Genomic DNA, 27,862 nt, shown 5'->3' on the forward strand with positions numbered 1-27,862 from the left:
TTGAAGTAGTATAAATCTATAGCTTTGTGTCCTTCAGCAACAGAGCATTTATTTGGTTCAAATTGATGTGAAATTTTCTGTTTGAAAACAAGCCTTAAATCATTGCAAAACTCAGCTAACTTCAAGTATTCAAACAAACTGTTTGACTTAATGCAATTCAGTGAATCTGGGAAAACAAAGGACAGCTAGTGAATGTTTTTATGAAACCCTTATATTCTGAAAACAATATCTTTGCAATCCAAAATATTTCATCTCCAGAAATCATGCAAACTGTTTGATGAATTGTCATTGGGGAAAAGGCGAAAAAAAAAACAATCTGATGCAAACTGGGGTAGGACATTACAGTGGTATCAGAGCTAAAATCCTGCCAGCTTGTGGGGTGCTGAGGTTGTTTACAAAAATAGAGGATATGGAGATGTGAAAGATGATTACAGAAATGGAAGAATGGGAAAATGAAATTGCGGCCACTAAAATTGCCAAGTGGTATAACAAATATCAAAAGAGGAAGAACGTTTTGACATTTCAAGAATATTGAATTTTGTCAATGTTGACTATTCCCGTGAATGAGGAGGTTATCATAATTTTTCATGAATACTTAAGTGAACCTCAGGAGGTCAAGGCTACCAAATCTTTTGACAAGTATTACATAAGAAAAAGAAAAGAAGAAATGAATTTTGAATTGGAATCTCAATCAAAGTCAAAAGAAGGGCAGGTTCAAGAGGGATTTGATTCAAAGCATGATGAATCAAGTATTAAAAACAAGTCAGAAATTGAAATGAATGAGAAGAATAAGGAGATGCAGCCAGGAGGAACATTCTCGAATGAAAAAAACTCAGAAGTCACCATTGAAGAAAGGGTGGAGAAGAAAGAGGAAACTTTTACTTGCAGCTTGCAGCCTACAAATGATCATGGAAAAGACAAAATGCATTCATTATGTCTAGAAGTTTGGACTTCTAGCCGAGCATGTGGGAACTCTAAAGAAGATAAAGTCATGTTCGCATGTTCACTCCAGCCACAAGAGGATATGAACAAGCAAGAAGCAACAATTACAGCCTCAAATGAGGAACATGTGGGTCTTCATGGCAGCCAGAAGGTGGAGGAAGATGCTTCCACGGAGTTTACAAACTCTACTTTGATTGATCAGCTACACAGGGATGTGGATTCCACCTATATTTCTTCGCATGAGATACCTCTACAATTCATTGATAAGACATCACCGTGTGATAATGTATGGTCATGTAGTGAGATAGATTTTACTTGTCTCATTCATATGCTTGCAATGGAGGATTGCTTGTTGAAGTCATATGAGGCATTTTGCTTTAGAGAGCTGATTGTAGGGAATAGAAGATTGCCTAACAATAGGGTTTTACAATATGATAATGTTTGGTTCGTCATGATGATTTCACCATGGTTGTGGTTGGAGGCAAAGAGTACATTGGAATTGCAGGTTTGGAGTGGTAAGGCAGCATATGACTTTCGGCATCAGAGGTTAGAGTTTGTTGAAGGTAATAAAGACACTTCAAGGGATCACAATTTTGATCTCTTTAATGCAATCAGCAGTCCACTATCAACACATGAGCAATGCATTGAGGACAGCCAAGTATGGGTCAATAAACACATGATAGAAATTGAAAACGTTGTTTGCCCACCATCTGATTTCATGACAGCAAGTAAAGAAGAGCATGAGGTAAATGATCCAATCCACAATTATGCTGATGATAGCTTGTTGGTCCATGAGTTGGATGGAAAAGTGTGGATTGTTTCAGAAGTCACACTACTTGGAAGGTCAATTGAGGTTAGATGAAGGTATAGATCCAATTGGTGCCTCTTTTGTTGGTCACAACACTGTCCCATCATTCATGGTGGAAGATATGAAGGAAGAGTTTGTAGCTTCAAGCAATATGCAAGGTACGACAGCCCATAGAGAGATTATTGATGAACATGATTCTGATTTCTTGAGTTTGACCAGTAGTTCTTTGTCATCACATGAACCTTGCAGTGATTGCTCAAAGACAGATGAAGAACATGAGATTGACATGGATAGATATAGTTTGGATTCTAAGGGCAATGATATTAATGCATCTTTTAGTGTGATCATTGCTTCTCATATTGGCACCAGTCCTACTCGTTGAAAAATTAGAAGTTGGCATACAAGGCTGGGAACAAAAGCCATTGGTGTGGGAAGACTTGCAGGATCATTGGGTGGTGTTTAATGATTCCGAAGACAGCACAGAAGAAAAGTCCCAAATTCCGAATTTGGACAGCAGAGGTTCCTTTCCTCATTTTCATGAGTTTGCAGATTTGACAAATGGGTTAATCAGTAAAGAAGTGACCTCTAGCATTGGCATTTAAGATATAAAGGCTGAGCATGAAGTTTAAAAGAAAAGGGTGCTTGTATCAATTGAAGATTTGTCACCAAGGTATGATTGTAATTCTGAAGTTCATAACAGCAGTGACATAACTTCTCATCCTCAAGATATGGCAGCTTTTGGTCAATAAGAGAACAATAATTTGCATTCTACATTTGAGGGTACACATGGTGCAAGCATGGGTTATGATGATGTGAATGATACAACCCACCATAAACCAGATTTTGTGTACTTTGGGGTAGTAGATATAGAGCATTGTCAAAGGCTGAATGAAGATTGGTTACATAGAGCTACCCAAGCAAAAATGCTTGCTCCCCAAGCAAGACAACACCTGCAAAGAGTCAAAAAATGTTGCAATCAGCTAGATGATGCAAGGAAACAAAGAGAATCATCCATTACGTCTTTATTTCTTCCAAGGGAAGAAGAGGACAACAATGAGTATAATTCTGATTTTCTGAGCTTGATCAGCAATTCTCTTTCATCTCATGAATCAAAGTTTGAACCTTATGCTGAGAACATTCAAGTTGGGATGATTAAGTGTGAAGTTGATCCAATCCTACCTAGAGTTGATGAGATATTTGGTTGCATACATAGTGGATCAGCCACTAAAAGCTTGTCTTTGCTGAGAAATAGAAACCTCTCCCATTCATCAGTGGACTTGCCACCTCTTTCATATGATAGGGCAGCAATGTACTTATTGATTGGTGACTCAATTTTCTTAGATTTGGCAGTGGGCTATGAAGATCAGCATGTAAGGGACTTCGCTGGTTGCATGGCTAAACAAAACATTTACTTAGCAACCTCCAATGAAGGCACACTAACTTGTGGAAATATAGTTAAAGTTGCAGCAGCTGTTTGGAGGTCTTGGAGGAGTATTCATCACACTTTCCTTGTTGAAGATTGGCTCATTCATGAATTCCTAACAGCATTGATTGTTGGTATTACTTGTGGCTTCATTTGGAGTGAAGTTCTCAGTTGGATAGATGATGTCTCGATTCATAGCAGCAGCTCAATGAGGATTGACATGATGGATGGATGTGATAGCATAGAGATTTGGGATCCCGGCATTGACATGTGTGGTGCATTTTTTAAGTGGATCCATGATGAGTTGCTTCACTTGGGGTATACAGATGATTATATTAGAGTAGCGCAGCGGTTTGGTATACAAAGAATTAGTTGTCAGTGTGCAGGTGCAGATTGCTTGAGGACAAACAATCTCCGAGAAGGGAGGACTGTAATGTCCCCTTTTTGGGACATTAAAAAGTCAATTAAATAATTAAGTTTTAAGTTGTCAAATTATATCAAATTTAATGACAACTTAAATTAATTATTTAACAAAGCAATAAAAGTGACTTTTTATGTCAACAAAGAATAATAAAATAAAAGCCACTTTATTATTATTTCCCATTTATAAAACTACATATAAAAGTGAGGGAAATATGAAAGGGCTTCTAGAAGCTGCTTGAGGACTTTTAATAAAAGGCAACTTGGGCTTCATTTTTTAGTATGCTTGGATAATTATTTACTCTTGGAGAATTTAGGAGCTTTTGGCTTTCAGTTTAGAAACTTGAGGATGGAAACCCTTGCAGTTTTTGGGTTGTGTGGACGAAAACGCATTCAGCCCTTGGGGTGGATTCATTCCAGGATTCACAGTGAGCTTATATGCAGACTTATGGTGTTGATTGAGCTACATCCAGCTAAGGTTTGGAGTTATTTGCAGGACTGGTATTTTGTAATAAGCTGCGAATTAAGATATTTCATTCTGAATATTGCCGTTATCACCTGTTGAATATTATTGGCTTCAATTAAATATTGGTCCCCTCCTTAAATTTGGTGCGAATTCTATATTTTATATCTGCCGTCAAATACATATTGGCAAATCAATATCTTAAGCTGTGGCTCAGTTACATTGTAAAGTTGTGGTTTTAAAATAATTGGCGGAGAAAATGAATAAGTCTGAATTAACAAAAAGGAAGGCATTGAATTAATACGAATCTTGACTGCCGTATCTTCTTAAAGGATCTTTTCTGTATTTGATGCTCACATGGCTGTTGATGAATTCATGGAGGCAAAGAAAGGGGCAGAGACCTTGCTTATTGAGCAAATTGTGGCCTTCTTTATTACATCAGTCAAAGGGAAGTTCAACGCAGCTAGAAGACTAAATACAAAAATAAAAATAAAATCAAACAGGGAAAGAAACAAGGTCAACGGAAAGGAAGAATCTCAGCTTATGGGAGACAAGGCCTAACGTGATAGCAGTCCTTTGTCTCTTAGTTCATAGCAAGAAATACTTTGATGAGTTGAAAGGAGGTTGAAATGATTTTTGTTTGGTTTTTCAAGCTTTATGTGGCAGCCAGGAGGAAGACAATAGAATTAAAGATAAAGAAATCAGAAAAAAAGACAAATGTGTAGGTCAAATATAAACAAATCAGAAAAAGACAAAAAGGTGGTGGTCAAATAAAAACAAATCAGGAAAAGACCATATAGTGGAGGTCATATTTGAAGGCTACGACCTAGTTTGTAGCTCCAGCAAAAGGGGTTTGATGGGTCATGAATATAAATTCCCAGGTCAGAAATAATTCATTAAAATCTCTGTTTTTTTAATCTGAAACATTTATTGTGAACTGCTGTTATTAATCCACTCTAAAAAAGAAATAGCTATTATGAGAAGCTTGGTTTCAATATCATGTTGAATGTGCTTTGAAGTGGTATAAATCTGTAGCTTTGTGTCCTTCAGCAACAGAGCATATATTTGGTTCAAATTGATGTGAAATTTTCTGTTTGAAAAGAAGCCTTAAATCAGTGCAAAACTGAACTAACTTCAAGGATTCAAACAAACAATTTGACTTAATGTCATTCAGTGAATTTGGGAAAACAAAGGACAACTAGTGGATGTTTTTATGAAAACATTATATTCTGAAAACAATATCTTCGCAATCCAAAACATTTCATCTCCAGAAATCATGCAAACTGTTTGACTAATTGTCATTGGGAAAAAGGCAAAAAAAACAAAAACAACTGATGCAAACTAGGGTAGGACATTACAGTATGACTGCTAATATAAATCGGATTGCTATTATTAACAGGAAACCATCAACAAACCATTTCAAATTGAAGATTTTAGTGACATTACATTATAACAACATACCCAATAAACAAGGATGATATCATGTCAATAATGCACTTGGAAGAAGGTTGATTTCCAGCATTTATTTCTGATTACAACTCAGGTTTGATAATGAATGTTGATGAAGCCTTCAATGACCAATAAACTTCCTCGAAAGAGTCGCCATAATTCCTAGTGATTGCTACCCATATGATACTGATGTCTAATGATACTTGAAAGGTGTAAATGCTGCTCCAAACTCTGATTTCTGAACTGCAGACCCTGATATACAATTTGGTTATAACATGCTTGCCAAATCATGCCCTAAACACTTCCAATTGATGGCAGCTAGATCTAGGAATGGAGCATTGGAACCCTAGATGAGAGATATGTCTATACAATGCCACGATATGTTGTCAAATCCTCCGACTATAGCCTGCAATGCTATAACATGCTTGCCAAAACAAACCCTAAACACTTGCAAATGATGGCGGCTAGGCCTAGGAATTGAGCATTGGAACCCTAGATGAGAGATGTGTCAATACGATGCCACGATATGTTGTCAAACCCTTTGACTATAGCCTGGAATGAATCTACAGAGGTCTGGAACACAAATCTACACACAAATGAATGATACCCATCACCAAGTTGCCCTCCAAAACCATGGCAATGCATTTACTAGTGAAAATATGTCAATTAAGCCTTTAAATCTGAATCAATCCGTCCTCAATCTGCAGGATACTACAAACCCTAGCTGATATGACAATATCTTTCCAAAACCCTAGTTTGTTGCAGCCCCATAAACACCATAAACCTGCAATAAGCTAACAATGGTGGCAAATACTATAGCGGTACTATAGCGGGTATTGTAGCGATTACTATAGCCATATTGTAGCAAATGGTGGTTATTGCAGAAAATTATTCTTGAAGCTCCAATGTGAATTCTGAGTAAATCCACCTCGAGAGAGAAATGGGTTTTCATCCAATCTCTCAAATCCTAAGGGTTTTCGTCCTTAGAATTAGCTAAAACCCTAGTTTGCAGCTCAAAGGAAAATATCCAATATGAAGAAATAAACTCAACGATACCAATAGCTGGAGCTCTTTCCTTTTTAAAGGTTCAAACTCCTTAGGTGATGTGATAGAATACCTTTTCAACATATAAAAAATCCTCAAGATATATGTGTTTTACTAAACTTATGTATAGGGAAAACCATGCAACTTTAAATTAGGGATCAAACTCCTTAGGTGATGTGATAGAATACCTTTTCAGCATATAAAAATCCTCAAGATATATGTGTTTTACTAAACTTATGTATAGGGAAAACCATGCAACTTATAGAAGTAATTAATTAGAATAACTTTTGCTTAGAGATAACTTTACACTTCATGAGCTAGAATGAATGGAGAAATAAAAAAAAATATGCTAAGAATAATATCTTAATAGTAATGTCCCTTTCTAGAACATTTCCTATTTTTTTGCCTCTAAACAATATCCGTATCTCAAAATGATAATCGTTATATTTATAAATACAACTTAATCAAAACATATGAATTTTATCATACTATTCAGATTTATCACTTTGACATAATTATGAAAATAGACTTATCTTGATTTTCTGTTATGATTCTCCTTCCAAATTGCAGCTATTTTTCCTTGACTGTTTGTCCTTGATATCTAGGCAAATTATGGATTATTTTCCAACAACTTGATAGGATAAGTAAGGGACTTAATTTCCTTGGAGGGTTTTCACCCTCTTTGCCTGTAATATTTACTTGCAAAGTCACATAATATTCATTCTCAATTGATATCCTATCCACAATGAAATGATCTCCTTTTATACCCAATTGTCAAAGGAGTCACCACCCTTCATACCATCGCTCCCCTTTGAAAAATATAATTTAATTTTAATTATACTATTTTGCTAGCACTGCCACTTTATTATATAAATGATATGGGCGCTAATCTTTAATCACCTAGTTACTATGTATGCTGAGATATTTTGGCGGGGGCATGACAAATATGTAACTAAATATTTTACTGATTTATGAGGCATGTACAACTCTCTCTAAAAAATAAGCAAGCAGTTACTCTATGATTATTACAAAAAGACAACAATCTTTGAGAAGAGATGTGAAGCCGCCACACTCTGATGTTTGTATTTTACTCAGAGAAGACTGAAGGTTTATCTCTATGCTTTGCTCTGCACTTTGCTACGTGCAATTATATGTGCAGCTGTGTGGGAAAGATTAGATGAAGCAATTCACATTTAAAATCTAAAGCCATTTTCGAAGAAGACATCAAGAATCCAAAAGAGCATACACCAAGTCAGCCCCAAGTAGTGTATCTGACTTCTCATAAACTAGAACTCACTAAAACACTATAATTTAGTTTCTGAAAATTTCAGGACTTTTCATAGTTTTTTGTATTTTGTAATCTTGGGGCCCTTTACAGAGCATTTTGGTAAAAAATTGACTCAATACAAAGGGGAACTACTTACACAAAATGCTAGTCTTTTCAATGTTTGCTACAATTTTGTCTTTTGAGCACTAACAAAGAGATCACAAGCCCACAAGGTAACCATCTTGAAGGGATACTGTCCAGAATTGCCTCCCAGATCATTAACGGACCTTGGATTGTAAGAAACATTCCTCCTAATGATGCAACTCCACATTAAAGAATATAATACTGTCAAGAACCATCAGAAGAGGAAAACCTAGTGGCTGTATCCAAGGCCCACCACCAGCCCATTTTAAACTGGCCTAGCACAGATCATTATTTATGCTTGGAAATGTTGGGAAAGTTTAGTAGGATAATGAAGTGTGAGGATCCAGATACCCTATTGAGAGAAGCATCACTGATCTAAAGAGTGAAAAAGATGACAATCAACCTCCAACAAAGGTGTTAAAATTTTCCATTTCCATGATGCTATACTTTTATAATTTATTATGCTTCAATTATATTTTCCTAGCAGGCATATTCATAATGTTAAAAGTCATATACTTCAAAATGGTATATTTGGATCCATGCTTTTGTATGGTTTTCATCATCTACATAGTGATCTAAGAAAATCAAGACTTACAATTTTCTTTTAAATGTAACTTTTAAAAAAAAAAAAATGTTCTTTTTAACATTTAAACAAAAAAAGGCTTACGGAAAGTATGGATCTAATGTATTAGAAAAAGTAATCAGAAATACCTGAATAGGTGAACAACAATATTAAAAGAGGAGCAAAGACAGCACTTACAACAACATCAAATCCAAAAATTGTAAGATGAAGTTTCTCCCTCAACCACATTGCTGCAGAAACTACAATCTCAAGATCAAGTTTCTCTTTTCCAACCTCTGATTTTTGGTTGTCAATGGAATCAACAGGAAGTGACTTTAGACTGTAGATGATGGGAAAATAAAATGAAAATATGCTCAGCTTCACTGTTTTGTTAAAAATGATCAGATCAGATACAAGAATCAACAAGACCCTATGAGTTCATTGCACATATTACCTGTCAAAGACAACTATTGAAGAACCTTTATTTCCTGAAGAAAGTAACAATGATGAAGCATTTGGCGTTGACCCCCTAATAGCATAGAAAACCTTTTTGCCAAGAACATAGAACTTGTACACAATGGACCCATGATCAACATATTCCTGCATTTGAAATTAAAACAAGTAACGTTTCTTTCCCAACAGTAACTTAGTGTCTACTTAACAATAGAATCTGTTCTCATTGTTAAAAGTACGAGGCATAAAGAATCTGATATATCATAATTCAAATTGCTAGAGATGTTATTAAAAATCATCCAGTTTGTTCCCCTTTGCTCCTCTGAAAGATTGTGAGATGTATCATCTTTCATCCAATTCTATGGGTCATTTAAACGAATAAATCCACTGAAAATTGTTCAGTGAAGAATGCTAAAAGTTGTAGCGTGAAGATGAGAAGAAATCTGAAGCTCAAAATTGATGTAAAAATTTTGATTCCAGGTAGAAATCAAGCATCCCTTGAAGTAAAACAAGCAGCAAAACATGTTCCTTGTTGAAGGGAAAAATTGGACTATAAAAAACTGAAACTCTGGAAAACAATTTTCATCTAAAAATCATTGGAGATGTAGGAATAGTAACGGGGTATCTCTCTTAAAATCATGGCACAGAATGGAGACCCTAATGTCAACCAAATCACAAAACCCATTTATGAGTCTTCTTGTTTGTGAGATACCCTTACTGATTTCACCCCAAATCCTAGTAATATTTTCCAAACAGTTGCAAAATGTCTAATGCTCAGAAAATAGCATTTGCAAAACAGATTTGGATTGTAACCACCTTCACATTTTAGAAGAACTCGGAATATTACAACATGGTGCACCTTATCAGCTGTGTCCTCAAACATATTTGCATTCAACCTTAATCAACTAAACAGAGATGTTTACACACTGAATAGAAAGTAGACCATAATAAATGAACATCTATTACTGGACAGAATTGCAGAAATAATTTAGACAGAGAATTTCATAAATTTGAGTTTGATATCAATATTGATCAATCTGCAGTACTGTGTGCAGATTATTAATATAAATCCCTGCAAACTTCTGACCTGGAAATGCTGCAGAAATACTATGCACTTTGACAGTGAAATGACCATGTCCCAGTTGATAAACTCATGCATCCCACTATTACTTGGACTTGCACAAACAACGTTAAGTATCCATCAAAGTCCAAGGTCTGCATTGGCTTTATCACTCCTCATGTCCTTGCTTACAAATTTGTCTCCAATGGAGACTCCACAAATTTTCCCAAATGTGAACAACATGATGAATCCACCCTTTAGGAAGAGCTAGGTTTTCGTCCAACCCTTCTGTCAATTCTCTGAAGGTTTTCGTCCTCAGAAATCTGCTTGAGAGCTTCATAAATCCAACCATATCAAATCCACAAGCATCCTTACTTCACCTAGCCAGCCTCCTTATAGAGAACTCCAAGAAACTTCTAGAGATTGGGAAACATCTAGAAGATTAGGTTACATTCCATATTAAGTAGCATTCCATTTTTGTCACAGCTGTTGAAATTTAAATACTTTCCATATTAGGTTACATTCCATTTCTATCACAGCTAGAGAAATTTAAATACTTTCCACATTAGGTTACATTCCATTTTTGTCACAGCTGGGAAAATTTAAATAAAGTGACTTATTTTATTATTTTATTATTTTCACCTTTTTTTTAATTAAATTAATAAACTAAAGTCATCCTTTAAACATAAAAATTAATTCTTTTAAACAGCAAAATCAATTAATTTAACTAAGCCATTTTATAAAATTTGGGGACATTACATTGTTTCATGAAATCTAGATGACAAATTAGTGCTTATATTCAAGATAAGATGTCCATAAATCTGTCTAGGATGTCATGCACCATATGCAAAGTGTGACAGCTTGAGAGAAACAAGAATCTCTTCCCAAGAAAAATGTCCACCATCTTTTGTGGACAAAATGAAGGGAAAAAACCATCCCCTTTTAGAAGCATTTTTTTTTTGATTAAAGAGGCAAACCCCATATTGCATTAAAGTGAAAGGAGTTACAAAATAGACGAAAGGTCCAAAGCACCCCTAACAAGGAGGTGAATACCTAGGAATAAATGCAAAACTGATTCCAAAACTGCAAATCATGTCTTTGAAAGAAAGCCAATGAAAGCCACTGAGTTATAGAATGGTATTAAACAAACCTTGTCCAAAGATCAGGGGGACAAATAAGCATGACAACAAAACAAGGGAAACATACGCCCTTGATTACAAAGCATAAATTATCTACACAAGTAGTGCCCAGAAGTCGGCCAAAGAAGAGCCAAAGGGACAAAAGAAACTTCCTTGAAGAGCCTTGATTTGCATATTTGCTTCTGAACCAAAATTTTAAATTATCTTCATAAGGCAGCAACCGACAAGAGATCAGATATGTTGAAGCCCCAGAGAGGTCTACCACAAAATAGAGGATGATTTTCCTTGTAGGACAACGAACTAGTCAACATGAGCAGCACCCAGAGGTTGGCGATCTCCAACAGCTTGCAGAAAGAAGAATACCTTGGAGAGCCTTGAAATTTTGAGAAGAGGGATTCAGCTTGAGTCACAATCAATGCGCAGAATTTGGCCGAAAGGCCAGAGAGGAAAACCCTACTCACAGCACTCCAAATGAAGACCAATGCAAGCCGAATTTGAAAATAACCATGGAGATCAAAAACCAAAATAGGGAAGCACTGTCCACCAAGGCCAAGGAAAAGAAAAAGTCGATTCTTTTCTTAACACAACGAATGAAAGATCCCTGATGGATCTCTTTTACCAATCTGCTGTAATTTTTATTTATTTAAATTGATTTTTCCTGCTTATTAATATTTTCTTTCAGAAATAGACAGAAGTTGCAGAAGGGTTGAATTCTTTTTGTATTTTGATGATTTTTCAACAAGTAAATAATGAAGTACAAGTACATGAACAAAGTACTGAAAATGAAGTTCATATACAGCCAAAACAAATTCGATTCAAGGCAGATTTCTGAATATAAAATCAAATATTTGACCAGATGAAGATTTCCAATAATTTCAGGAAGATTACAATCAGGAATAATTCCAACCTGGATGCTGAAAGAGTAACATAACTAGGAATGAAGTTGTGGCAAGATTCCAGCCCTCCAAGTGCTGCACGTGGGAAGGAAAGTGGCTGCCAGGTACAGCCGTATGGTTGCCAAGTACACCCAACTGGTTAGAAACCCCAAACCCCACGCTGAACTCTGTCAGAATTGCTGAACCTCCAGAAAGAATGTCGTACAATCTCCAAGATGCTAATAGCTGCAAACAAATCCAAACCACTGTATTGGGGGCTACGTCCCAAACAGGCAAGGCATTGGGGTTGGCGTCCCAGATGCTGAAAAGCTCTTCCAGAGCCAAATCTCAAATCCAAGATGTAAAATGTGTAAAAGATAATAAGAATTAGGTCTCAACTTCCTTATAACACCTTCCCACTAAGCTCAAACCCTAAAAGTGACTCAATGGGGCGTTTAGGGTTAAAATGTTATATTTCTCATTTTAAGTTGTCAAGTGCATAGAAAATGACCTTTTTTCAAATATAAAGAAATCCGTTCACCGAAAGGATCTGAGTCAAAAGAGAAATATTTAGAAAAGTCCAAGACCTTTCCAACGAGCTATCACACCAAGGGATACGCATCCAGATGAGGCCAAAAACCCCTTATCACTCCAAAATGGCTATAAACATAGCCTTATTTAAATAATTAAACGCTAACTTAAGAAATATTTAAATATATTAAAAATATATCCCAAATAGCTGTAGAAGGCTCAAATGACTCCAAAAACCTGAAACGGAATTTGCCACCTGTCTGTGACTGAAGTCGAAAATCATGGATCAACTGGCAGTCTCATCCCTAAAATCTAGGGATGCTCCTAGAAACTAGGAAACACACCCAAATCTCCTGAAACTGAAACCATCTAAAAGGTCATGAATAACCTCACGACTGGCAACTGTCACGACCTCCTAAAATTTAGGGATACCCCCTAAAATCTAGGAACTGCTCCAAACTGGCTCCAAACTGCCTGTAAAGCCAAAATCCAATCACTATATGCACTGAATGAGTCCCAATCAACCTCTGCTAGCCTACGAGACTCCAATGATAGGCCAACTCCTCCGTCTCCGATGTCCACTCTAGAAAGGGGACATGACAACGAAGTAGCAGCAGCAAGGAATATCGACATCTCAAGCCTCCCAAGATTAACCAGAAAGAGCAATTTAATGAAAAAAAATAGTTGAGCGCAGGCAGAGGAACAACTTCAACCAACAGAAGGCATCAAAAAAACCAATAGACAGAAGCTTTATCCAAGTTTGTTGAAGATTTCTCAAAGCTGATGAAAAACCTCAAAGGCATACGAGCATTTAAGCCTCAGCTAAGACACACGGTTGGAGGGGGGTTTGGAGATCATGAAGCGGTGAATTGGTACCTCAATCCATCACCACGAATTCTGCAAAACAAGCATTATTGCACAGGTCAGTAAAACAAGATGGATGGGACAAGTCCCATCTAAGAAGGAACAACCACCCTACAGAGAAAACCAGGGTAGGCTCGATAGACTGAAGAACATGCTCCAGCAATGTATGCTTTCTTGATTTATGACCAAACAACAATTAATTGCCCATGGGGGACATGATAGGGAGGGATGTAAATTCTTCATACGTTTCATCTCCATTAATCGCTCTATTTGCCAAAGCATCAACTATGTCGTTTGCCTCTCTATAGCAATGAGAGACTTCATATTGATCCAAATCCTCCATAAGTGATAAAAAAGGTTTTAGTATATAATTGAAGTGTCAAGCAGGAGTAGTGGAACGAGAGAGAGCTTGGAAAGCCACCATAGAGTCTCCCTCTATGCATAGGTTTCTGACTTTATGTTTGACTGCCAATTGGATACACATGAGGAGGGCAGAGAATTCTACAGTGGTGTTTGTGCCTGGAGAAAGTTTTTTGCAAGCAGCTCTGAAGGTTCTACCTTTGTGGTCTCTGATAACTGCCCCTGCCCCAGATATGCCTAGGTTGCCATTAGAGGCATCATCAAAATTTAGCTTGTACCATTGGACTGGAGGAACTATCCAAGTAGCTTGACTTTTGCCTTCTTTTATGTAGGTTTGAAGAGAGCCTTGACAGTGAGGAGGTTTCAAAAAATTCCACGTATTTAACTTGTGGTTATCCCAAGATGTAAAGATCATTTTCCCATTTGAGCTCCTAAATAAATAAGTCATTGTTACTTTCGAAATTGATTGTTCAATTTTTGATATGACTTGGTTCAACTCAAATTTGCCTCGTTTGAAAATTCTATTGTTTCTTTCTAACCAAATATTCTAGATAATGATTTACAGGCTCACTATCCAAAGGCACGAATAGGTCGAAATTTTAAAGAGAGTTGGCCATATCCCTGGAAGTGAAGAAGTAGATTTTTTGATAAGGGGCCCTCCCATGATAATTTGCTTTCTAACCATTTCCAACAACTATGGGCAAAATCACAAGTTAGGAGTAAATGGTCAGTGCTTTCATATGCTTTGACACACATAATACTTTTGAATAAGGGAGTGATGCCTAGCCTGTCTAATCTCATACCCGTGAGAATTCGATCTTTGATAGCAAGCCAGGCAAAGGTTCCTGCTTTGGGTAGATAGGCGTTGTTCCAGCAGAGATGATTTGGCCAATCCCCATTAAGGTCTCCTTTGAGGAGACAATTGTATCCATCTTTGACATTATAGAAACCTAATTTTGATTTTGACCAGATGATTTCATCATCAGAATCGGAGAAGAGAAGTTGTCTCTTTTCAAGTTCTTTACTAAAAGAAGCTATCAAGTGAGAAGGGGTAGGCAAAAACTCCACAGATTTCCAACGGATCTTGTGGGGAAGGGAGGAATATTCTTGAGAAAACATTGTAAAATAATCCTTTACTTTTACACCCCAAAGCCTTTTGAGGATAATTGCTATTTGTTCCCAATCCTTATTTCCAATCAGCGGACTATGTCCATTCCATATATCTTCCCAGAAGTTTGCCTTTTCACCATTATTTATCACCCATGAGAGATGGGGTAGAATGACTTTCTTGCAAGAAGAGATAAAGCAAAGCCTTTTGGAATGTTTCTAAGCGTGAATATTGGTTCCTTTTCTATCATATCCAAGTATTTATGTCTCGCTATTTTGCACCATAAAGAATTCGGATGATGATAGACTTTCCAATAAAAATTTGCTCCCAAAGCAAGGTTTTGTAGTTTCAGATTACAAATGCCCGAACCCCCACTAAGTTTAGGAGAGCCAACCTTTTCATAGGCGGATAAGAGAATCTTCTCTTTGCTAGATACATTATCTGACCATAGGAAAGAACATAGCTCGGACAGCAAATTTTTTGAATCTTGTCGTGACATGCATAAGACTGACATTAGATAAGTAGGTATGGCACTGAGTACTGCTCTCATCATTGTGATTTTTCCTGGAAGTGTAAGCCACTTGCTTTTCCAAGATGTGCTTTTATTTTTGACAGCCTTGAGAACTCCTTCCCAGAAGTTGTTATTTACCTTCCCTACAAAATAGAGAATACCAAGGTATTCACAAGGAAGACTTTTGATTAAAAATCCCCAAAATTGAGTCTAGTCATCATCAAACTTGGAGTATTTAGTAAAAAGATTTTGGATTTTTCTTTGTTGATCAACTGTCTTGAAGATTTTGAATAAGAGAACAGGGTTTGTTTAATAATTTGGGTGTCATCCATAGTGGTTTGACCAAAAGTAATGTATCGTCTGCAAAAAGGCAACGTGTGAAGATTTGAGGAACAGATGCAATGGATATACCTTTCCATAGTTTGTTTCGGTTTACATCTTTTATGGATCTGCTAAGCCCTTCTGTCATGAGAATGTAGAGGAAAGGGGATAGAGGATCCCCTTGTCAAACTCCTTATGTAGAGGCGAAATAGCCACAGGGGGTGCCATTTAACAAGACTGAGAATTTTGCCCCTGAAATACAGGAGAAGACCCATTTACACCAATTGTGGGAGAAGCCAAATTGTATGAGGATGTCCATCAAGAAAGTCCAATTTACTTTGTCATAGGCCTTTTGTAAATCAATTTTAGGATCATTGCCAAAGATCCCTTTTAGAAGCATTAAAATACAAGAACCTTGGAATTAAGTAGCTAAGTTTAAGAAACTAAATTTTCAAGAACCTAAAATGAAATTAAAATATAAGATTTTATACTATTTCACTTATCTTCAATAGCTCCATTTGAAAATGATCTAAACATGCCTTGAAAAACATAGTGGTTGCTGATTTTGATCTCCTTAGCTTTAGCATACAACTCTTTGATAAAATCAATTTTATTCTCAATCTTTTGTAGCAATAGATTGAGAGAGTGGACAACACGAGTTTCCCAAAAAAATTGTGAATAGCATTTCTCAACCAAGAACCCAACAGCTGTACAATTTTTCACATTGTCTGTTATAACTTGAACAATATTATAGGTCCTGTTATGACATTTTCACACATCAACCCATTGCAAATGGGGACCCCTACTTGTTTCCGCTTTCTAGGTTAGTTGTCTTTGCTTAGTCATCTAGTGGTGTCTTTAGCTATTATCCTTTTACTTAAGGAAGTGCAGTGCCCCAGATTGTCAGGAGATGATCAAGTCATGTCTCTCTCTCTTAAGTGGAATTAAGGTCACTGTAGCTTTTCAATGCCTTAGCAATGGATGATATATGATGATCATTTCATTTGATCATCATCATCAAAGGAGAAATGTTGAGTGCAATTGTGGAGGTCAATCATGAGAATTGAAATGTTTGATGACTGCCAATCAGGATGAAGGCATAGGCAACTATGAAGAGGCTTTGTTAATGCTGAAAGACCCTTAGAATGAGTAACGGAAGTGCCACAACCCATCAAATTGAACAAGTGAGGTCACTTCCTATGACCCCTTAAATCCCTGCCTTACCTCATCACTACTGTCAGTGACCCCCAAGAAGTCCGACTTGCCTCTTCTAGCACTGCCATTTGGTGGTAAGATCTCCGACCTGCCTTGAACACATTTCCAGTTGCCTACCCAAAGTCTGATCAGGTTGAAAGGCCCATATGTTTGGTGAGTTGGATGTTGATGAAGTCAATGCTTAAGGGTCTTGAGTGATAATGATGTTTGAGATTGGTAAAATCAGCTAAGAGTGAGTGGAAATGACTTGAAATGCTCATTGAGCAAGTAACATTGATGCTTTGGAGTGAATTTCCAGTGGCCCTCAAAAAGCCCGACCGGCTCTAGGTCACTTCTAGTTGGGGTCCAAAAGTCCGACCACCTTGAGGGAGCATTTCCTGTGACCCATCAAAAGCCAGATCAAGGTGATATAATCTTCATACTTGGCAAAATGAACTTTGATTGAAAGGGATCATGGTGATTGAGGTTGGTGAAATCTTCTTGCAACGAATGGAAATACCTTGAGCAAGGTTGACAGCTTATTGTCATTGTCAGTGGGTGTTCAAAACCCCAACCTGCCTTTGCTTCCACTTCCAGTTGGAGCTCAAAAGTCCGACCTGCTTGGGAGTCACTTCCAGTTAGTGTCCAAAAGTCTAGCCTAAGGAGTGAAGATCAATGATAAACGAAGGTACTGCTGTCTCAAAGCCTCAAGAGAGATCAGGTTGCCTTGATGAAAAAGGTATGAATGATTCAAAAGCCTGATCAAGCAAAGGACTGATGTGATGAAGAGATCAAAAGGTGATTGCGATCATTCAAGTTCAGCACTTCCACTTAGCACCTAAATCTCCGACCTACTTGATAGCCCTTCTAGTTGGACCTTGAAACTCCGACCTGCTGGCTCTCACTTCCACTTGGGGGTGAAATCCCCGACCTACTTTGTGATGACTGCCAGTGGTGCATCAAATGCACGAACTTCTACTTCAAGGCAAAGGGTCCGATCAGCTGATAACACTTCCACTTGCACATGAAAACCCTGCCTTAGCACGTGAAGACATGTTCGCTGATGCTAGGGATGAATGATTTCAGAGATCAAACAAGTATATGATCAAATTATGAAGAGATGAAAGGAGCTTAAGGGAGGAAGAAGTTACTTCCACTTGGAGGTCAAAACCACGACTCGCCTGAGGTTACTTCCACTTCATGGGTAAATCCACGAACTTCCTCAGTGATTTCCAATTAGAGCCTTAATCCAAGACCTTTTTGTGGTATTTCCAGTGCAGGGTCAAAACCCGGACCCGTCCCAATTTACTTCCACTTAGCCCCTAGATCTCTGACCTACTTGTCATCAACTTCCGGTAGCAGTTGAAATCTCCAACCTGCCAGTGAGGTCACTCCCAGTAGGGGGTCAAAACACCGACCACCTGGGAACCACTTCCACTTGCTCCTACAATCCACGACCATGCAGATATCTAGATAGGAATCAGGTCAAAAAAACTCAGAGCTCAAACCCAAATCAGTGAATCATACCTTAAGGATTTGAAATCAGATCACAAGTATCAAATCTGATAGAAGCTTACACCAAGAGGATTAATCAGACCTTGAAACATTTCAAATCAAAAACTTAAATCAGAATCAGACCTGAGACAAAAATCAGACATGAGATTAGAAACTAGAATGACACTCTATCCCATCAAGAATGCATATCAGATTTTAAAACAAAAAACTTTGAAAATTGGCTGGAATCAGTATATATCAGACATGTTTCATGCTTTCCTTGTTTGTTTTGCAGGCAACTAAGGAAAGAGGATGAAGGAATTAGCTGAAAACATACAAGGAAGTGGCTCAAAGGGGAGGATTTCACAAGATTGCACAAGGACAAAGGGAGGATCCAACACAGATATCACGGAGTCTATGTCAACATCATCAAGGAAGACTTCATCACATGAGAGGAGATCAAGGGCACTTCAGCAAGCATAAGGGCGAAATTCCCAAACAAGAAGATGAAGGGTGAAATGATCAAGAAGAATTACAAGCACGAACACTTGTGATGAGTTACAAAAGCAAGTAGCTGAGGTGGAGCCTGGTCATCGCCAACTCACCTTCACACATCATCCCAAGTCAAGGCGTCTAGATTCAATCTCATCCATCAAGGAGGATAACTACCACATGTAGGCACAAAATCCAATGTACCTACCCTCATCATCTATTGGTCGAAATTCAAAGAAGGACATGTGTCCTATTCAATGTAAATTTATCATTGGTCAAGAATTAAATGCTAAGTAATGGGTGTAAAAAACCCTAATTAGGGTTTTCATCTTGTAATCTCGGCCATTGATTGTGAATCAATCTGAGCCACTCATTGTAAAGAGCTATCTATATGAGGCTCAGTTTCCTCATTTGTAAAGGTTAATAGTTTAATAGCAGGTACATTTCAGCAGATAGCAGCTAGAGTAGAGTAGGACAAAAGGGAGCTTGTTATCAAGACACTATTGCAAGAAGCATGTTAAATTCATTGAAGATATGGTGAACTTCATGTGTTGATTCAATATTTTGCATGTTCTCTACTTTTCATTTATTTTATGTTGGTTAGATGGATGGAAGCTATTGTGAATGGTTGATGGTGGAATTCTTATGTTCATACTACTAGTATTTCATTGATTGTGAAATATCTTGCATGGTCGACTGAACTCTTTATAAGCTTAACTTCAATTGCTACTTGCTCATTGATATGCATCGTCTTGACGGTGTCTATGTCCTTGGGAGTGATTTGAACATCATAGGCTTACTTTAGACAATCGCACTAAACTTTGCGGAGTTGTTGCTTTGCATAGTGTTGTGCATTGCACACACTCCCTCTCGCCGACAGGGTCCCCCTCTTTTGGTTTTCAGCCTCCTTCCTGCTGAGTTTCGAATTTTGATTTTTGTTCGCCGTCCCTCTTAGTGGGATCCAGGAAGTGGTAAAGCAATAGCCTTTGTAGTCGTTGAAGAAAGGGCGTGTTTGGGTTTTGGAGGCGCATCCTCTAGGAGTTCTGCGTATAGAGTCTCGCATCATTTTTGAGTGCCCAAAATCAGTCCAAGGGAGATCTGGTCATAGCGTAAGCCTAGGAATCTGCAAGGTGAGTTTAACGCTTAAGTTGAAAACTTTTCAAATATCGCTTCTTGGCCGATTTTCGCCAAATCTGAGGGCAAAGTTAAAGTTTTGAAAAGCTCGCAAAAACGCCTTGTAGCCCGAAGTTCGGCGAATCAGAGTAAAGCGTTAAAAATAGAAGAGCTTTGCAAAATCGCCTTATTTGCCGAATTTCGGCGAATAGAGGCAAAGTGTCAAAAAAGTCTAAAAGTTTGCGAAATATCCTTATTCACCGATTTTCGGGAAACTAAGGTAAAATGTCAAAGTCTAAAAAGTTTGCGAAATATCCTTATTCGCCGATTTTCGCCAAAACTAAGGTAAAATGTCAAAGTCTAAAAGTTTGCGAAATATCCTTATTTGCCGATTTTCGGGAAACTAAGGTAAAATGTCAAAAGTGGAAAAGGTTTGCAAACAAGGCCAAAACCCCGAAGATCGGTGATAAGTGAAGATGTTCGCAAAAGGAGCAATATAGCCGAAATTCGCACCAAAAGGAAAAAACACAAAACTTTAAAAAGTTTGCAAAAGCTCCAAAAACGCCGATTTTTGGAGGCTAGAGGCTAAACGCGAAAAGAGTAAAGTTTGCAAAAGAAGGTTAAAGGCCAAAGTTCTTGAAATGTTTCAACAATAAAACTTTCAAAATCGCCCCAACTCGATTTTCGTCGGAATGACCAGGCGTTGAGCTTTAATGTTTGCAAGAGGGCTCATAACCCCGAAAGTTAGGTCAAATCGCTAAGGGGAAGGCTTTTCTTAAGCGTCTCTCTCAGCTGAAAGGAAGTCGCGCAAGGAGGAGAATCGTCAACTACACAATCCGCAGTTTGCAAAACCTTTCTTTTCCCCAAAAATCGCCAAAGATCACGAAATCGCAAGAAAAAATTAGGAGTTTTCACGATTTGCAATTTGCAAGCGCTCCAAGCACCGAAGTCGCGAGGTAGAGCCTAGGCGGTGTCTTAGGGTTTACGTGTGTTTCCTCCAGCCCGAAAATTCGGCAATTTGAAAATCACGTGAGTTAAGGGAAAGGGTATTTTCCAAGTTTAAAAAAAAACCCTGCAGACCGAGTTTGCGCAAAGCCCTTTTAATCCGAGGTTTGGGGAGACCGCGGGATTGACACCTTGTTTGCCAGGTAAGCTCGCTTTGTCTCCTTTGAAATCATTTAAAATAAATGCAAGACTGGTCAAACGTGTTTAAGCAAATAATATTAAATGGTGAAATTCAGTAGACCGCATCTTTTTCCTTTTGAAAGGCATCAAATAAAGCATTTAGAGCAGAGTCTGTCAAGGAAATTAACCCAGGAATGCGAATTTTCAGACTTAGGAAATTTTAAACCTCATTTTTTGAAAACTGAACTTGACTTTGACTCCAAATTTAGCAATCATTGAACACTCAAGCCTTGAACCGTAGCTGAGTAGCAAATTTTAAAGGGAGAGCTTAATAACATTTCATGTCCAAATTAATCAGGCTCTTTTGCCGAGGTGTCGTATTTTCTTCTAAGTTGAGCTTTCCTTTGATCCTTATGTGCTAACGTCATCCTCTTTTTTACTAACCTTTTTTTTCCTTCATATCGTCTCGTAATCCGCGTCCGGTTGTGCAGGATAAATGCCTAAATCTGCGGTAGAATCCTCAAAGACGCCTAGTGCAGCCGGAACATCTCGGGTTTCTAAATCAAACATTCCCCACAAAGGCGAGAAGATGAAATACCAGTACCAGAGAGGAGGACTAAGGGAGTCAAAAGTCCAGAGCATATGAGAAAACATAGGAGATACTGACTTGGGCCACATAGACATTTAGGACTTCAGAGACCGGGTATATTCTCCAAACGCCTACGACAGGCCTAGGCGGATGATGGAAAGTGGTATCGCCCAGGCAGCAGGATTTCCTCCATCAGTGCAGAATTATGAGCTAGTTGTTGAGGCTGCCCGACATTATCAGCCAGAGTCCGGATTAGTGGTTCTGGAAAATATGGTCCTAGTTGACTTCACACCTGAGGCCATTGGCGAAGCATTCGACATCCCGTTCCTGGATAACCCCATTGCGACAACCATAGATGAAGCACAAGTTGCATATGACATGAACCCTGCTAAATGCAGGACATTGATAAACAAGGAATGGTATAGGGAGAGAAGGCCCCTGAGTATTAGAATCGGGAAAAAGACCCCCAGAAGTGACTTTCACAATGAGCATGGAGATATGGTCACCTTGCTCAGCCGGGTTATGGGACTCCCTCAGTGTAACTTTTTTGAAGAGTGGATGTTCTACTTTACGGAGCAGGTCTTTGCCGAGAAATCCAAGTTCGATTGGGCCCAAATCATCAGTGATAATATCCATACCTAGTTGGTCGAACTTGAAGAGAAGTACTTCACCATGACCTCTTACCTAGTTTATATGTTTGCCCAACACTAGCCACTGACAGGGTTAATCAAGAAGGGTGAAATCGGGAGCGGGCCCAATTAGGTAAAGGTATACGACTTCTATCCTCATCTACATTACTATAACATAGCTCAGAGGGAAAAGAACAACCCTGCTTATGCAATTGGTCAATATGAGCGTGTCAATGACGCCTTCACAATGCGCCTAGTCAGGTTGATGCAGGGGGGATTGCACATAAGGCTCTCAGAGCAAGCTACCATTTTGGTACAAAGGTACAACGCCTGGTTTATTCAATTCCCTAGGTTCTCCTATATCCGAATAGCGGCTTTGAGGGAGCTCCATTCCGACTTCCACGCTATCCAGCAAACAAAGTAATTCTTCTGGAAGTTGCAAGGCAAGCACATCTAGCGGCAGCTTACTCAGAGACACGAAGTAGTCCGGATTCACCTTCCCTGTGATTTTGTGTAACCTCGATGTGCATTTAAAAAATTCAGCACATGCCGATGAGTCACTTGCTGAATTAGCATCTTATGGCCTACACGAACATTTCCCAAGGAAATGTTTTGATCGTGACAATTTGGCAAAAAGAGCCTATGGCAGGCGCTATGGAGCAAAGGAATCAATTGAGGACTATTGGAAGGATTGTTCTAATGACTATGAGGTCCGACGGTGTGAATATTCAAGGTTAAGTGTGCAGCAAATGCGACTTTACAAATACCGTCGAGTCCCGGATCAGGTGGCAAATTCTGGCAATTGCTTACAGTTCCAGGATTTTGAGGCAGTAAGGTACCTCTTGCTGGGCATTGATTGGTCTCACGATCCGATCACTAATTTTGAGGCAGTTATGGCAGCTCCGGGAAGGTACACCGATCAGTGGTTACACCAGCAAATTGAGAGACTAATCCATGAGGGAATTCAGTTCACATACCATATGATGGGTAGTCTCGATTCTTAGTCCTCGGAGGATGAGGGAACCTCAAGTGCACCAAAGGAAGAGATTGAGAAACCCGAAAAGAGGAAGAAAGCTAAAGCTAGTAGAGGGACTCGGGCATCAAAAAGGAATAGAAGGGAAAAGATCTCTATTAGAAGGCCAGAAGTCACTTCATCATCCATGGACCCCAATTCCGAGGATGTTGTAGTTGAACTTGACTATATACCTGCTCCGCCCTCCCAAAGCGATGTTGATGCATTCGAGGCTAATAATCCTCCGACACAAAATGAGCTAAATGCAGAGGCGAGGATCATTGATTCTAGTGAACCTGGAAATCAAGTCGAGGAAGGAGAAATTCCGTCCAATCGAGAGGTTGATATACGTGAACTCACCCAAGGGAGTCAACATGAATTACAATTGCATAATACTGGCAAAGATGACATCACCGTCGAAGGAGAACGAAAGGGGGATGAGACCCACAAGCCCGATAGAACTGAGGAGCAACCATCACATGGGGAGAACTCAGCTATAAGCAAAGGGCTGGATACTACCTCTGCTCCTCCTATGACAGATCAATTGCAGATATGCAATGAACTAGCTGAAACCTCTAAGGAGCAGAGTGGAAATTTGGCCATGACATCCAAGCAGATCATACCTCATGACTGGTTAGTTGCTCGTGCACAGCGTAAGGCAGCCACCAAGCCACCAATCGCCTTGGAGGATATTTTCTCTCGCATAGGGGAAACAAAGTCCAAAGGGAAGAAAAAGCCTAAGACCTACTCCCGAATCACCAAGGATGAGCAGAGGAACCGCACCATCCATATCGCCACCCTGCCTATCGATAAGCCAGCAGATCAAATTGCATTGGCCGATTATAGCATTACAACCATCCCGATAGGGCGAGCCACCAAAGAACAAGAAAGGGAGGAGTTCAAGGACTTTGTGCAAAATTTGCTCAGGCAACTCGACGAGATAACTGCTGAGAGAAACATGTACCGAGTTCGTGCTGAGTAGGCTGAGGGGTACATTGATCACTTGCTGAGACTGTTGCATCATGCCCCCGAATCCCATGTTCCCCCATCAGCATTGGCACAAAGGACTACAACAGAGTTTGAAGGAGTACGGGATACCACCAAGGCTATCAAGGAATGGATTCGAGACATTAAGGAAAAGGGAGAGCTGATCATTGAAGATGTAAAGGAAATGGCCCACCACCGAGAGACCGTTTTGGTCAAATTGTTTGAGGTGAAGAGGGAATGTCTCAGGGTTCATGAGGTCGTTGCTACAACTCTTCCCCTCATGAGGGCTCTTTTCTGGACCCACACGCAGATACCTACATTGTCTGCCATCCTAGATCCTTATGACATTGGCATTTTTAAAGAATGGTACTGGACTGCCACCATGAAGGGTGAAACAAAAGATACCATTAATAAAGAGCAAGCGGAATGCAAGGAAATCTTGAAAGACATGAGGGACCTTGGTGGGAGGATTCTCCGATCAATGGTTTTGGGCTGGAAAAATAGTTTGTTCAATGACATAGCGCAGCCAGATTGGGATGATAGATTGAGAATGGATAAGGTCGCCTACTCCACGGAGGACCTGGATTTTGCCAGTGGATTACATTCAGACATTTTGTGTTTTGAAGCTTATCGGTCCGACTGGAAGGATGGGTTAAAGCATGTAGATTGTCATTTGGAGGGCATGCAATATAAAATACGCCATCCTCTTATGCCTCAGTTCATGGTGTTGTTCCAGCTATGCATCAGATTTCAAGAGTATGTTCGGGCAGAACGTGTGGCAGGTCGGGACCTCTGGAAGGAATATTTGCACATCGAGGATGAATTTCTAGAGAAAGGGTCTATAGCAGAAAAGGAAAAAGTGCTTTCATAAAGTGCAAAATTCTTTTAAAATCTTAAAAAGCACTTTTTGACCATAAAGTTCATTTCTAACTGCCAAGTCAGTTGTAAATTTTGAGCTCTGTGCATGTGCACTTTTTGAGCTGCTTTTTGGTAGTTATTAATTGCCTTTTTAGGTAGTTATTATTTCTCCTTTGGTGGTTGTTGATATTTTGCCTCCAAATTTTTGGCATGGGTACTATGTTGTATGGATGAATCTGGGCCACTTGTTTTGTTTTGATCTTGGCCATTCATCTAAATTTGAAGCTCTATTTAAAGGGGTTGGTTTTCCCTTATTTTTTGTAAGAAGTCTAAGATTGTTGCTGAAACTCTGGCAAAATTCATGTAGAATTAATGGAAATTAAAGCTGTCTCATTTCTTTGTGAGTGCGTGGTCTCCTTCTTCACCATTTAATATTCTTGTTATGTATTTTGTTTTCAGATAGTATATTTAGAATAATATTTGATAGAAACCTTGGTGTTCATACCATTAAGGATTGGCTGATTGTCACTCCCCCTGCATGGTTAGTCTGAACCCATTTGTGTGCTTAGTTCGGTTGTTAAACATCAAGTGAATGGATGTCAAATTCTGCATTTATGTTTAGTAGCATGAAAATTCAGCTCCCTTTGAAGATTGCACTAGATTTTACAACATTGTGCTTTATTAGCTGATAATGTCAAATCTGGTTTTTTGAGGTTTCTGTCTATCTCCCTGAATATGTTATCTTAGATAAATTAATTAGATATTCTCTATCTCTTTTCCCCTTCCTTTTCCCTTTTTTTATCAAAAGAAACCATACAGTCAAGCTGAGATAGTATCAATCAAAGTGAAATCAGATGATATAGGACTATTGAACTTTAGGGAACTCGCTCGAAGCCGTCCCTCTAACCTTAAGTGCCCTTTGTGTTTCCAACAAAACACATCAAACCACTAAGCTATCCTGCAGTCAAGACCTGACAACCGAAACATTGAGGTAATCCCCATTGATCAATTAAAAACAACACTAGGGATTTCCTTATTTCAAGAGAGGATAGGATTCTTAGTATTCTATTTTGCATTGGCCGGATGAAGTCATAGCAATGCGATTTCAGACACATCAACACATAGAAAAACATAGTCTAGTTGAATTTCACTAATTCATTCATAGTCTCTTACATTCTAGGATTAGATTAGCTTCCTAAACCCTATCTCTTTTGTCCTTTTTTTAATCAAGTAAACTTCCATGTTCCAACAACATTCAAACATTCAAGTTCAACGTAAGTCCCCCTTGTGATTCCAGCAAATCACATCACAATCACTGAGTCTATCCACATATAAGGTCAAGACTTGATTATCGGAACCTTGGAGTCATCTTGGTTGATCACATAGTTTAGCATTCGAGAGGTCTTTGTTCAAGAGAGGATAAGATACTTAGTATTTTACTCTGTGTTGCATAGTGTCATAACATACTATGACACTATTCATGGGCTTCATTGATTGAAGCCCATAAGGGATTCATGGGCTTAGACAGGGGTTTCCATTGTTTATGATGGTTGGAAAGATGTTATAAATTGGTCTCTGATCAATGTGTCTAAGCCCATGAATCCCTTATGGGCTTCAATGAATCTTCTACAAGCTGGACCTCTCTGTACAATAAAGTGCCATGAACCTTCTCATTATCCAATCCCTTGTACCCTTTTGGAGGCTCATTAATTTTTCTTACCATTTCTTGCCAATATAGTGACCAAACAACATTGAAAGCCAAATCATTTGCATAAATACATCTTTCTATGTGTTGATCGGTAATGTCTCGAGTCTCATTTTGAAATGCAGTTACCGAAGGTCTCTTCGGTTTTTTGTTTGTAGTGGGTTCTTCACTTGCAAGAGTTGCCAAAACTAGGTGGCTATATACCATAATGCTGATTCCCTTTGATATTTATTTTGTTGAAAGATGATTTTCTCTATGACCTACTACTTCGTCTATTTTCTCTAGCTCCATAATATATACTATTTCTTGCTGTAATGGCATGGGTACAACATTCTTTCCAAGACAAGATTGGGCATAAATTGCTGTTTTGTTCATAACCTTACCAATTTCCACCAAATTTTTGCACATTTTTCCAATGAGTATTTTGTCAAACAATTTGTGTTTGTTATTCTATGTAAATTCTAATATGCGAATTTATATAAGACTCGGTTTGGTTGAGTTTATAGTGCATTGTTTTTCACATAACACCCACAAACAATCTTTTCATTCATTAAAAAATAAGGAATAGTTGCACCAGCTAAATAGTAATTAATTTCTCATTAAGTAATTTGCTATCCACAAACACAATTACACATAAAATGCCTTTAAACACATCTAACCTCGAAGATTAGTAGTGTTTGACCTATGGAAGAAGTTGGAATTAACATTTATCATACACATATTCATTATAACATGCGTAGCAGCTAAAACTGATCTGCTCCTAAAGTATTGCTGCCTCTAAATCTTCACCCCAAGGTTGCTAATGGCTGTTGTCTCTTACCAAATCAGTTTCCCTGTAGTTAATGCCACCCATAATCCTCAATGTCTTGTCAAAGTGTTATTCTTCACTTTAAACCCAACATCCATTGGCATCGACCAAC

General features: G+C 38.5%; 1 protein-coding gene across 1 annotated transcript in view; it reads right to left on the minus strand.

Moving 5' to 3' along the window:
* LOC131039368 (inositol 1,3,4-trisphosphate 5/6-kinase 4) overlaps window positions 1-27,862 on the minus strand; it is a 283,984-nt gene that overhangs the window by 32,843 nt on the left and 223,279 nt on the right. The window contains exons 10-11 of the mRNA XM_057972096.2: window positions 8,977-9,122; window positions 8,721-8,862 (exon numbers count right to left, since the gene is read on the minus strand). Coding sequence (XP_057828079.1) covers window positions 8,721-8,862; window positions 8,977-9,122 — 288 coding nt within the window. The remainder of the gene's footprint in view (window positions 1-8,720; window positions 8,863-8,976; window positions 9,123-27,862) is intronic.

Source organism: Cryptomeria japonica, chromosome 10, assembly GCF_030272615.1.
Source record: "Cryptomeria japonica chromosome 10, Sugi_1.0, whole genome shotgun sequence".
NCBI lineage: Eukaryota > Viridiplantae > Streptophyta > Pinopsida > Cupressales > Cupressaceae > Cryptomeria > Cryptomeria japonica.